Below are 12,407 nucleotides of genomic sequence, written 5' to 3'. Positions count from 1 at the left end.
GGATAAAGGGATGGTTCAGTGGGAGAAGACAGAGAGTAGTAATCAATGGACACTGCTCTTCGTGGACTAATGTTATTAGTGGAGTCCCTCAGGGTTCAGTGTTGGGTCCATTGTTGTTTTCTGTATTTATATTCACATTAAGACATAAGGACATTAAGCATGATGGTATATCAGGCTTAATGTCCAAGTTTGCAGACGATACGAAGGTTGGAAGGGTTGTTAATGATACTAATGACAGTACACTGCTGCAACAGGATCTAGAAAAGTTGAGCAGATTGGCTGAGAGGTGGCAAATGAAGTTTAACATTGACAAATGTAAAGTACTACATATGGGAAGCAGTAACCCCAGAGTAACGTATCAACTCTGTGGTACTACATTGACAGTGGCAGAGAATGAAAAGGACCTGGGGGTAATTGTGCAGGCAGATATGAAGTTTTCTGAGCAGTGCGGATGGTCTGCAAGAGTAGCTCATGGTGTCTTGTCAATGATATACAGGAAATTTTCTAGCAGGGACAAGGAGGTGATTATCCCCTTGTATAAGGCAATGGTCAAGCCACACTGTATACAGGTCTGGAGGCCTCATTTTAAGAAGGATGTAGAGCTGCAGGAAAGAGTACAGAGAAGGGCAACAAGATTAGTGAATGGAACAAAGAGTTGCTCTTACGAAGAAAGGCTTAAGTTTTGCAAATTACACCTCAATCAGATCACCTGCGAGGTGATCTGATTGAGGTGTATAAAGCCTTGAATGGTTTGAGCATGCTCAATGCTGATGGAATGTTCAGAATAATCGCCCAAGAGGGCATAAATTCAAATTGAGGAAAGACGATTTGTAGAATAGACATGTGGAAGTTTGCCTTTATCCAGTGGGTGGTTGATTGCTGGAACATACTTCCATCTGTTGTTGTAGAAGTTGACAGCTTAAATAGATTCAAGGCAGAACTTGACAAACGTTTGGAGAGAGTGGATGAGTGAAATAAGGATTTTTTTTTTTTTGCTGATGCTATATAAGCTTGCTTTCTTGTATCATGTGCCTTTGCTAATGCTAATTTTGTTTTGTATTTTTTTTGTGATTTTTTAAAATTATATGTGATTTTAGATACAATGCCTTCCATGTAAATGATTTATAAATAAAAAAATATATTAAACTTATACAGTAGAATCACAGTTAACCGGCATCTGTAGTTGCTTGAGAGTTAGTATTAAAAAAATACTTGACTATTATACTAAGCCCAATACTGAAAAAATTAAGCAAACACAGACAAATTTTACTAAAGAAACTGAGTTATTATAGAAACCGCTTTCGGAATACAGTAACTTACAAAAAAACACACTCAAAACTGTTGCAGTAGGTAGAGAGTTTACTGGGTAGACATCGCATGAGGATAGTCAGGATCTGCTGATGTAGCTGGGATAGGATCAGGAGGGTCTGTAGATGGTTTTGGATCTGCATCAGTAGATGATGTGCTGCCAATCTTGCTTTCAGCATTCTTCAAAACATGAACGAACATCACCTTGCTTTGAGGTCTTACATCTCTCAAAGTCAAGTTATGCATGATGTGGAGCTGCATAAGATGCTGAGGAGTGTAAAGAAGGGTTGCTGTTCCGCAAAACCTATTAAAGTTTCAAATGCTGCAGTAGCTCTCTGCCAGGATACTTTTCCCACCTGACACACATCGTCATTGCTTTCTTCCCCCTCTGCAAATTTAATTTTTCCATGATTCACAACAGCTTCTATAATGTCTTCCGTATTCAGCATATGAGTTACTGGTATATCTTCATCCACAACAAGCCAGTCGTCGACTTCATCTCGAGGCAAATTCATTTCGTCAACTAACTCACAGATTCCATCATAAACGGTGCCACTGACAGCTGCACTATTGCCTGGAAACTCCTCAAATTCGACAGAGGAGGACCTTTCAAATATCACAACTTTCTCCAACATTTACGTAATGTTTCATTTCTCACAGAGTCCCAAGCACAACTGATAGTGTAGATAACATCTTTAAGGTTATATTTCTTCTGGAAATCCAGAATTGTGCCGTCAACATTAGTCATTTTCCGCATGAAGTCGTGCCTGTAAAACATTTTTATTTTATTTTATTATTTTTTTTTTATGAGAACCCCAAACACGAGAGGTATTAGAACCTATAGTATTTAGTACCGTGCTTGGGTTGGAGGTTGAGAAGGCGAAAGAAGATATTTGTTGATATTGGACTTGAACTTCTGTAGATCGTAATTTTCAGGAAATACGTATGAAGGAAGGTTGTTCCAGAAAACAGCAGTTGAATGAATAAATGAGGAAGATGAAAAGTTGGTTCTGTGGGTTTGAAGTTGGACAGTAAATGGATGTTGGCTGGTGGCGGCACGTGTTCAGACTGTTTTGAAAGAGAGAGCGGGAATTATAAAAGCCAATTCAGAAGAACAGTGCCCAGGGAAGTATCTGTAGAAGAGGCATGCAGCAGAAACAGTGCGTCTATGAGACAGCGAGTGGAGAGACTCTGTTAGAGATGAATCATTAATTAACCTAACTGCCCTCTTCTGAATGGAATCAAGAAGCCTGAGAGAGGTTTTGGGGGCACCACCCCAGATGTAGGAATAATATTCCATGGCAGGGCGGATTTGCGATTTATACAGAGTGAGCAGCTGTTTGGAAGAAAAGTAACGCCGAGAGCGAAAGAGAAAACCAAGTTTTTTAGATGCAGAGGAAGCAATATTTGTAATGTGCTTGTGCCAAGAGAGATTAGAAGTCAGGGTAATCCCCAAAAGAGATATATCATTTTGCCTAGAAATCGGAGTGTCACTAAAGATAAGCATAGGAGCAGAAGAATCCTTTATTGCGAGATATAAGACAAGACTGAGTTTTAGAAGGGTTGAAATCAACTAAGTTGTCTTTGCCCCACTGGAGAATTACCTGAAGATCGGCATTTAAGGAATTGGCAACAGATTTTCGAGAACTTGAAGCTGATTGAGCTGGACAAGGTTTCTCAAAATGGAAAGTTGAATGCAATGTGCTATCATCGGCAAAACTATGGATAGGATTTCCAGTCAATGGAAGAAGGTCATTGATATTCAAGAGGAAAAGAGTGGGGGAAAGAACTGAACCTTGGGGGACACCGGCATTAGTGGAGAAGTTAGAAGACAGAGAGCCATCTACCATCACCCTCAGTGAGCGATCAGAGAGAAAACTGGATAACCAATTACTAAAAACAGTTGGCAAACCATAAGATGGAAGCTTGTTTAGAAGACCTTTATGCCAAACACGATCAAAAGCCTTTGAGATGTCAAGAGCAACTACTTGTGTCTCACCGAACCTTTCCATTGAATTTGTTCGTAAATGGGTAACGTAAGCTAGAATATCACCAGCGGATCGACACTGACGGAATCCATACTGGCGATCGTTGATCAGACGGAAGGTTTCTAGGTAGTTTATGAGTTGGCGGTTAATTGATTTCTCCATTACTTTAGAAAGAGTAGAAGTAATTGCAATGGGACGATAATTGGATGGGAGGGATTTGTCACCCTTTTTAGGAACTGGCTGGATATGAGCAAATTTCCAAGCAGAAGGAAAAACACCTTTGGAATAAGAAAGTGAAAAAAGGCGGCAAAGAATAGGAGTAAGTTTAGGAGCACAGGTTTTGAGAACAAGTGGAGAAATACCATCAGGACCTGGAACTTTCTTAGCATCAAGATTCATCAAAATCCTTCTGATATCCTTTTGACGGAAGACCACAGGAGGCATTGAATGGAGCGTGTTAGGAATGGTGGGAGGTGTTTTTCCAAGATCATTAATACATGAGCTCGAAGAAAAATGGGATGCTAGCAGGTCAGCTTTATCCTTGGCTGAAGTGACAACAGAACCATCTGGTTTGGACAGAGATGGGAGCAGAGATGGGCAAAAGTTGCGGCCAATAGCTTTGGCAAGAGACCAGAATGCTCGGCTACCATTAGGGCAAGAAGCAAGTTTTCTACTCTTAGCCTGTTCAAACTCTAGTTTGGACTGATTAATAACTGCTTTACAATTGTTGTGACCTTTGGTGTAGGCAGAAAATGAAACTGAAGAATTAGAAACAAGCCAATTACGATATGCAACATTCTTCTCTTGAACAGCCTTAGCACATTTATTGGAAAACCAAGGATTAGATAAAGGACAAGATTTTAAAGTGGAGTGTGGGATAAAGGATTCCATTCCTGCAAGAATAATTTCACTAACACGATCTGAGCAAACGTTGACATCAGAAGTTTGGAAACAGTAATTAGACCAAGGAAAAGAAGAAAAGAAGTCTCGCAGGTCATCCCATTTTGCATTCTTGTAATGCCAAACAATACGAGGTTGGGAATAGCCATGAGATAAAGGTTCCATTGGAGAAGAGACAATCACCAAGTTGTGATCTGAAGTGCCTAAAGGACCTCTCACTTCAAACTTGTACTTAGAAGGGTTGTTTGTGAGAAAAAGATCAAGCGTATTGGCTGTATGATTAGGATTGTCCGGTATTCTTGTAGGTAAATGAACAATCTGTGCTAGGTCATTAGTAATTGCAAAAGCCTCAGCATCTCGACCTGCTGGGTCGGTGTGACTAGAAAACGGAAGCCAGCTGGAGTTGTGAACGTTAAAATCACCAAAGAAAATTACCTCACTGTTAGGAAAGCTGGACTGGAGAAAGTCAAGTTGCAAAGAGAGGAAGTCAAAGAGCTCCAAGTGATTAGTGGAGTTGGGAGAACGGTAGAGACAACAGATGAATTTTACACAATGAGGTAGAGAGATTTTAAGCCAGAGAAGATCAAAGAGAGGAGATTCCAAATTGCCAAGTCTCTGACAGGGAATATCAGAACGGACATATGCACAAGTACCACCTTTGAGGCGAAAGGAATCATACAGCAAATAATTTGGACATCTGAGATGAGCAGTAGTTGAATCAACTGATAACTGAGATTCAGTCAGAAAAAGTACATGGGGTTTGGAAGACTGCAAGTGGAAATGGACATCGTTGAGATTGGAATTGAGACCACGTATATTTGTGAAATCAATTAGGAAGTCCTTGGGAGGTTTAGATCTTTTCACAGATAAGCTTGCTCTATTATTTTGACAATTCATGGTGTATTCAATAGTAAGAAAAAGTGGGTGGGGCATGCTGTATGAAGTAATGAAATTTTTGGATATGGCGTACATGTGGTAAGAATATACCCAGATCCTTGACATAACGTAGCCTCGACAATGCTCCCCGCATACACACTACTCGGACTCCCTCCAGTCACTATCTGGCAGAGTAGAGGTAGCAAGATTATACACTAGCTGATCCGGAAGCCTCCTAGAGAGTTACCAATAGGTTTGGTCCGGTGTACTATCTAGCGGCCGGCCTGCAAACACCGTTTTAGAGCTGTATCCTCGAAATGTAAGGAATATTAGATCTCGCCACGACATTCATCATAACCTCAAAAATCATCAATCATACTGCATGATGGAAGAGATAGGGAAGAGTTGGCCGGAACTTAGCTCTAGAGACTAAACATGGGTTCCACACTTCAAGCCTCCAATAAGCAAAGTGGTGGTATTTCACCGGTTGATGAGAGTCATCTACCACCTAGTACTGCCTGGTAACATAGAGGGGCGGCGTTCCTCCATGTGGTGTGGGCGCCACACCTCGACCCCTGCTTACGTTGGTTCACACCTGGGTGGTCACCCACCATGTACTTGTGCATGAAGGTTATACCCAGGATTACTAACAGAAATCCTGTTTTAATCCTGTCTGAATAAAGTAAGCTCTTAAAAAACATACGCAATCAATAGTATGGTCATTTAAAATGGATCGAATTTTGGTATATACAGTATTTGATTAGTGGCAAAAAATGCCCCTTCAGATTCTATTCTGGTACTATTGTACTGAGATAATCGTAGACGACCCAGTCCATATTTTCTAGGCTTTGAGCTTTTTTAGCAAAAACAGTTAAAAGTATTTCATTAATTTCTGACTCAAGTTCATCTTTTAAAATCTCATTGGAGTCGGGCAATTTCTTATTTTGGAAAGAATTTGTGGAACACTGATGTTCTGTTCCATGTTGGCCTTCATTGGTTGAATTATGTTCATCATTTTATGAAGGAGAAAAGTTTTATTAAGCGAAATATAATTTTCACTATAGTATCTTTACTGAGTCTGGAGAGAGCAAAGAGTGGGGATAAGGAATAAAGAAGAGAGCAAAGAGTGCAGTTAAGGAATTCTTCACATATATAAATGAAAATAACAGAAGGACAAAGATTGGACCCTTATGTAATGGACGTGGAACAGTATTAGATACCACAGCTGAAGATGCAGATGAACTCACCAGTTACTTTGCATCGATATTTACATAAAAAACCCTTTGTGTCAATGAGATATTATGGAAGTCAAGTTGAAAAAAAAATGTAATTAATGATGTTGAAATTTCAAATGATTATTTAATGAGAACTTTCGTGCCTACAGGCAAGTAAGGCTCCTGTGGTTGATGGCATATACCCTATAATCTTAAAGGAGAAGGCAAGTGAGTGCATTGAACCATTAAGGCTAGTTATGAGAGCATCACTGGACTCGGGAGAGATTCCATTGGATTGGTGTAAATTGGAACATAAAGGCGGTTCTAGGAGTGTAACTAGAAATTACCGACCAGCCAGTCTAACTTCAGTAGTAGGGAAAATCATGGAGGCAATGATCAAGGGTGGAATTCAGGATCATTTAGATGGAAATGGAATTCTGTAGGATACACAGCATGGTTTTGTAAAGGAAAAATCATGTTTAATTAATCTGGTTAGCTATTTTGACAGGGTCACTCAAGAGCTAGACTTTGGGAATAATTTCAACATTGTTTATTTGGATTTCAGCAAAGCATTTGACTCAGTCCCACATGAGTGGTTACTTTATAAGTTGGAGCAGGGTGGAATCATAGGGAAAATCCTTAGAGGGATAACACGATGGCTTGAGGGCACCAATCTGAGGAATAACCATTGATAAATGGTTATTCCTCAGATTGGGTTAATGTAAGAAGTGGGGTTCACCAAGGATCATTATTGGGATCACAGTTCTTTTTGTTTATCTTAAATTACATCTATGAAGGGATGGAGGGGGTGAGGTCTAAACTTGCAGATGATGTAAAGATCAGTAGAGTAGTTAATGATCGCCGCCAAGCAGAGCTTCTTCAGAGTGACCTAGATAGACTTCTGGGATGGTCAGAAAAGTGGCAGCTATGCTTTAATTCAGCAAAATGCAAGGTCTCACACCTGGGATCAGCAACCCCAAAATAACTTATACACTTGGTGGAGCTGAACTAAAGTCAGTAGTGGAGGAACGGGACTTGGGAGTTACAATAAGGTCAGACATGAAGTTGTCCAAGAATTGTGGACAGGTTGCAATGTTGCATGGTGTCCTATCAATGATTTATCGAACATTTGCTAGTAGAGATAACGACGTCATAATCACATAAAGGTGATTTTATAACCTTTATGTGATTAAATTATAAGCAATTTTTTTTTTAAATTAGTACTGAAAAACCGGCAATTTTTGTATCAATACCAGTATTTCAATACCAGAAAAAAATGACAGGATCTCGATATTGTAAGCCCTAGCTAAAACAGAACATGCAATTAATAATAACTTTCATTCACACAATTTTACTTTTTATAGTTTTTTTTTTTCCCTTACATTTTCTATTTTATACTTTTTTCTTACATTTAAAATTTTTTTTCTTACGCTTTAGGTTTCGTAATTTTTTCTTATATTTTATAGATGACACACATTTTATATATTTTTACCCTTTTACAAGAAGTTTCAATGAAAGATGCTCATCAAGGATCAGAACTTGTATGCAGAGCTGTGCTGAGGGCGAGGCAAACAAGGCTCTTGCCTCAGATTAAAAGCTGAAAGGGGGCCAAAAGAAAAATTAAATAATTGCCAACGTTGCCATGATTAACAGTAGTGCACAATACTAAAATGGCTCGTCACAACCCTGCTTTGTACATTGATTTTTTCAAGCACAGCCTAGCTGCAAGTGAAATAACTGCTTCGTGCACCTTCATAATTCTCTTTTAATACATGCTCTACCATTGAAACAGCATATTTTGGTGGATTATTTTAAAGAATGAAACAATTTCTCTTGTTAGACCTTGATAGGTATGTAGCCTATGTAGTGAAATTTCCAATTTAATCGTAATCTTACCCCACTCTACAATCAGAGCAAAATTTACAATCAATTTTCTTGTATAATACTGTAGTACATATTATAAATAAGATTATACTACATTGTATTAGTAGAATTACATTAAATGTTCAAGCTTTTAATTGTTTTGTTGCTGATTTTATGAATGACTGATATAATGACTGACTGTTTTTTTCATTCCCCTATAGGGTCGTTATATTGAGCTTCAACTGTATATATATAGTCAGACCTCTCTTTAGCGGACTTCCATATAGCAAATTTTTTTGATTCCCCCCTGGCCATTATATTGAAAATAGTTTCCGTACAAAGAAGAAACTTTCCATATAACAAACTATTGTTCACGGCGCTTTAAAATTCACATTTTTTTTTAGGTTTCATTTTATATTAAATCAGCGACCGCGAATACAGATACCGCGAATAGCGGGGGTTTGCTGTACTAAAAAAAAATTATACTGAGAATAGAAACTAACCACCCTGTACATTTCTGTTTTATATCTCTGCAGATGTGCATATCAGAGTTGGCAAAAGTGTGAAGTCAAGATGTGATGGAAACGTTTTAAGAATTGTTTCGCAAAAGTAGGTTTTGCTAAAACGCCAATTAACAGCAATGATAGGGATGAACTACTGCAAGTTATTCAGCAATCTTGGGAACAATTCCAAGCAAGAGGTTTCATCAGTGGAGAAACTGTTCTGGAGAAATTTTTAGGAGTTGATAACGTGATAGCAGCTGAAAAAGTGATGAGTTGGATGAAAATGAGCATTAGCAGAAGCATACGATGCAAGAAAGCAAGCTTATGCAGCATCAGCCAAAAAAAAAAAAAAAAAAAACTCCCATTTCAACCCCCCGTTCGTTTCAAATGCCTGTCCAGCTCAGCCTTAAATTTAATTAGGCTATCAACTTCCACAAAAAAAAAAAAAAAAAAAAAAATGGAAGTCTGTTCCGCCAATCAACTACCCACTGGCTAAAGGCAAATTTCCGCAAATCTATTCTGCAACTGTCTTTCCTCAATTTGAAACTATGCCCCCTCACATTCTTAATCTGAGCAAGGAAGAATCCCATCAGCATTCAGCTTGCTCAACCCATTCAAGGCCATATACACCTCAATCAGACCACCTTGCAGGTGCCTACTTTCCAGGCGCTGGAATTTGCAGAATTTAAGCCTTTCTTAGTAAGAGCACCCCTTTGTTCCCCTCACCAATCTTGTTGCCCTTCTTTATGCTCATTCTAGCAACTCTACATCCATCCTAAAATGAGGCCTCCAGACCTATACACATTATTCAAGGTGTGGCCTGACCATCACCTTGTACAATGGGATAATTACTTCCTTTTCACTGCTAGCAAAATTCCTATATATCATTGACAAGACTCCATGACCTGCTCAGCGAACTTCATATCTGACTGCACAATTACCACCATCTTTTTCACTCTCTACTTCCCTGAGTGTAATACCACACAGTTGGTACGTTTCTCTTCGGTTACTGCTACCCACCGTAGCCGAGTGGTCAGGAGCGGGAGTGCAGTAGCACATGTTCCTTGAATAGACCGGGGTTCAAGCCCCTGACTGGTAAATACGGCCGATCTGCCAACCCGCACTGGACCAGTGTGGCAGATTATGGTTTATTTCCCTCAATGCGAATTGTTGAGAAGGCTTCCATCCTGCAGTGGGTTGATAATGGCTGCATTTACCTTTTTACCCATATGCAGTACTTTGCATTTGTCAATGTTAAACTTCAGTCGCCACTTTTCAGCCCATTTGCCCAACTTATTTAGATCCAGTTGGAGTAGCATACTGTCTTTAACAACCCTGCCAACCTTTGTATCATCTGTAAACTTGGACATTAAACCTGATATACCTTCATCAATATCATTGATAAATATACAAAACAACAATGGGCCCAAACTGAACCCCGGGGGAACCCCACTAATAACATTTGTCCACGAAGAGCAGTGTCCATTAATTACCACTCTCTGTCGTTTCCCACTCAACCATTCCTTTATCCATTGTAACAACTTACCCTTAATGCCATGTGCAATAGTATCAGAAGCCTTCCTGAAATCCAAGTACATCAAAATTATTTTTGGCATTCAGTTCCTTTGTGACCACATCATAATATTTAATCAAATTGGTCAGACAAGACCCCCCCCCTGAACAAACCCATGCTGTCTTAACTATTACTGCAGTCTTGTCTAGATGATCCTGCAATGCTTCTTTAACCAGTGATTCCATTATTTTCACCGGAACACAAGTTAAACTAATGGGTCTATGGTTACTTGTGTCACCTTTTGAACTCCCTTTGTGAAATGGTGATACATTTGCACACCTCCAGTCGATGGGGAGACCTCCCGAGTCCAAGGAAGCTCTCATAATTATGGCTAAGGGTTTGCTTACTTCCCTTGCTGCCTCCTTTAATATAACTGGATAGATCCCGTCCACCCCAGGTGCCTTCCTTATGTTTAACTTCAACAATTTCTCCTCCACTTTGCTCTAAGTTATTACAAAATCACTTAGCTCCCTGTTAGAGTTTGATAAACATCTGGCATTCCCCTCATTGAATACCTCCTCATGTCTGAATGTAGATGCAAAATACTCATTCAGTTTATCAGCTACCTGAGCATGATCATCAATAGTCAACCCATCTATGCTAAGTGATCCAATCTGATTCATCCCTTTCTTTCTATAGTTTACATAAGTAAAGAACTCTTTGCTGTTTTTCTTATTATTTCTTAAGTTTTAAGCAATATTAAAACTTCCAAACATGAAATGTTGGCAGCATTTGAACTTTGCATTGAGGCCTTCAGTGTGAAGAAAATGTGCTGGAAAATATGAGTGTTTAAACATCTCCAAACGTTTTTATGAACGATGTACAGTAAAATCCAGTGTACAACATGAAATAACCAAATATTTTACGAAATAATTCTTAAGTGTAATAATATATTGTGCACATCATGTATAGCCATTTCTTATTATGTATATATTAAGAAATTGTTTTTAAATGTTAGAAAATTTATTCATTCCCACTTATTTCAATTTATTTCCCATCTTTTACTATATTTCTGAATGATGAATTACAGTATTTTTCATTGTTAAAAAAGTCATATTTCATTATAACGAAATTTTTTTGAAAGAACTATCGATTTCGTTACATAGAGGTCCGACTGTATTATGGATGATGCAATACTGCATTCTTTTTTCGCTCATACATTAAGTAATTTCCTAACTTAAGTCAGAAAATCATCAGCCAGTTTTGAAAATCGTATAGGTCAGAGGCATAACATAAAAATTATTTATCTAATTCAAAAGGATTTCAACCTCAGCGCATTAACCTAATTTTCTAATATAAATCACAAAATTAATGAGTGAAAAATGAATTACTGTACATTTAGTTGTGCAATGTTCACTAAATGGTCCATAAAACTATGTGGCTATAATGCAATGTCAAATCCATATTTCCCCCGTCTCTCAAGGTCAGATGGCGAAAATCTCAACTCCAATCTGAATCAATACTTCTTCCATTCAAATACGGCGAGGTTCGTTTAAATTATACCGCGTAATACTAATTATGCGCAGAATTACTCCGAATCTAAATATACAGTGTAAAAAAAACGGGCTACAGAAATATATATTCAACTTTACATATAGAACTATATACATAACAGAAAAAAAAATTAGAAAGAAAGGGAAAAATTCCGTTCATTCTAAATTCATTTTTAATAGTATTCCCGACTTGCTTACTTGAAAGTATGTTCGGAGGTCCAAATTTTCATTGTAAAGTGAAACAGAAGTGAAGTGCAAATTAAATATAATAAAGCGGACTTCTGTAATACAGAAACTTGCTATATAAAGAATACGTTTCGCCGCCGATATGAGGCCAACCACCCAGCCATTACTACCTTGGCGTAAAGAGAGCTTTCTCCCATCTACAAATCGCGCAGGAAGAGAATATGACGTCAGGCAATGACGTCATATTCTCTTCATTAAACGTCACCAAAAGTTATCGATTGGACTTTTGGTTGCTTACAAAAACAGATACAGTACTGTACTGCACATTATACGATCATAACTTTTTACAACAGTTACAAAATTTCATCATAAATGTATTTTATGTCTAAACTACATATAAAATGTGATAAGAAGAATTTCAATTTTTCTTTGAAATTTAAAAAGAATTCGACGAAAAATTTTACATACTCTTTTTAAAAATAATTTTATTAGATAAAGTTTTC

General features: G+C 38.1%; 1 protein-coding gene across 1 annotated transcript in view; it reads right to left on the bottom strand.

Moving 5' to 3' along the window:
• The window catches only part of slmo (PRELI domain containing slowmo), a 53,565-nt gene extending 41,488 nt beyond the window's left edge, over positions 1-12,077 (bottom strand). Inside the window, exon 1 of the mRNA XM_090377668.1 lies at positions 11,917-12,077. Within this exon, the coding sequence (XP_090233794.1) occupies positions 11,917-11,948 (32 nt within the window). The 5' untranslated portion in view covers positions 11,949-12,077. The remainder of the gene's footprint in view (positions 1-11,916) is intronic.
• Positions 12,078-12,407: the final 330 nt, after the last annotated feature.

Source organism: Mastigoproctus giganteus, chromosome 7 (genome assembly GCF_048544385.1).
Source record: "Mastigoproctus giganteus isolate SK-2022 chromosome 7, ASM4854438v1, whole genome shotgun sequence".
Classification (NCBI taxonomy): domain Eukaryota; kingdom Metazoa; phylum Arthropoda; class Arachnida; order Uropygi; family Thelyphonidae; genus Mastigoproctus; species Mastigoproctus giganteus.
The sequence above is the reverse complement of the archived record's forward strand: the minus strand, read 5'-3'. Positions and strand labels throughout refer to the sequence as shown.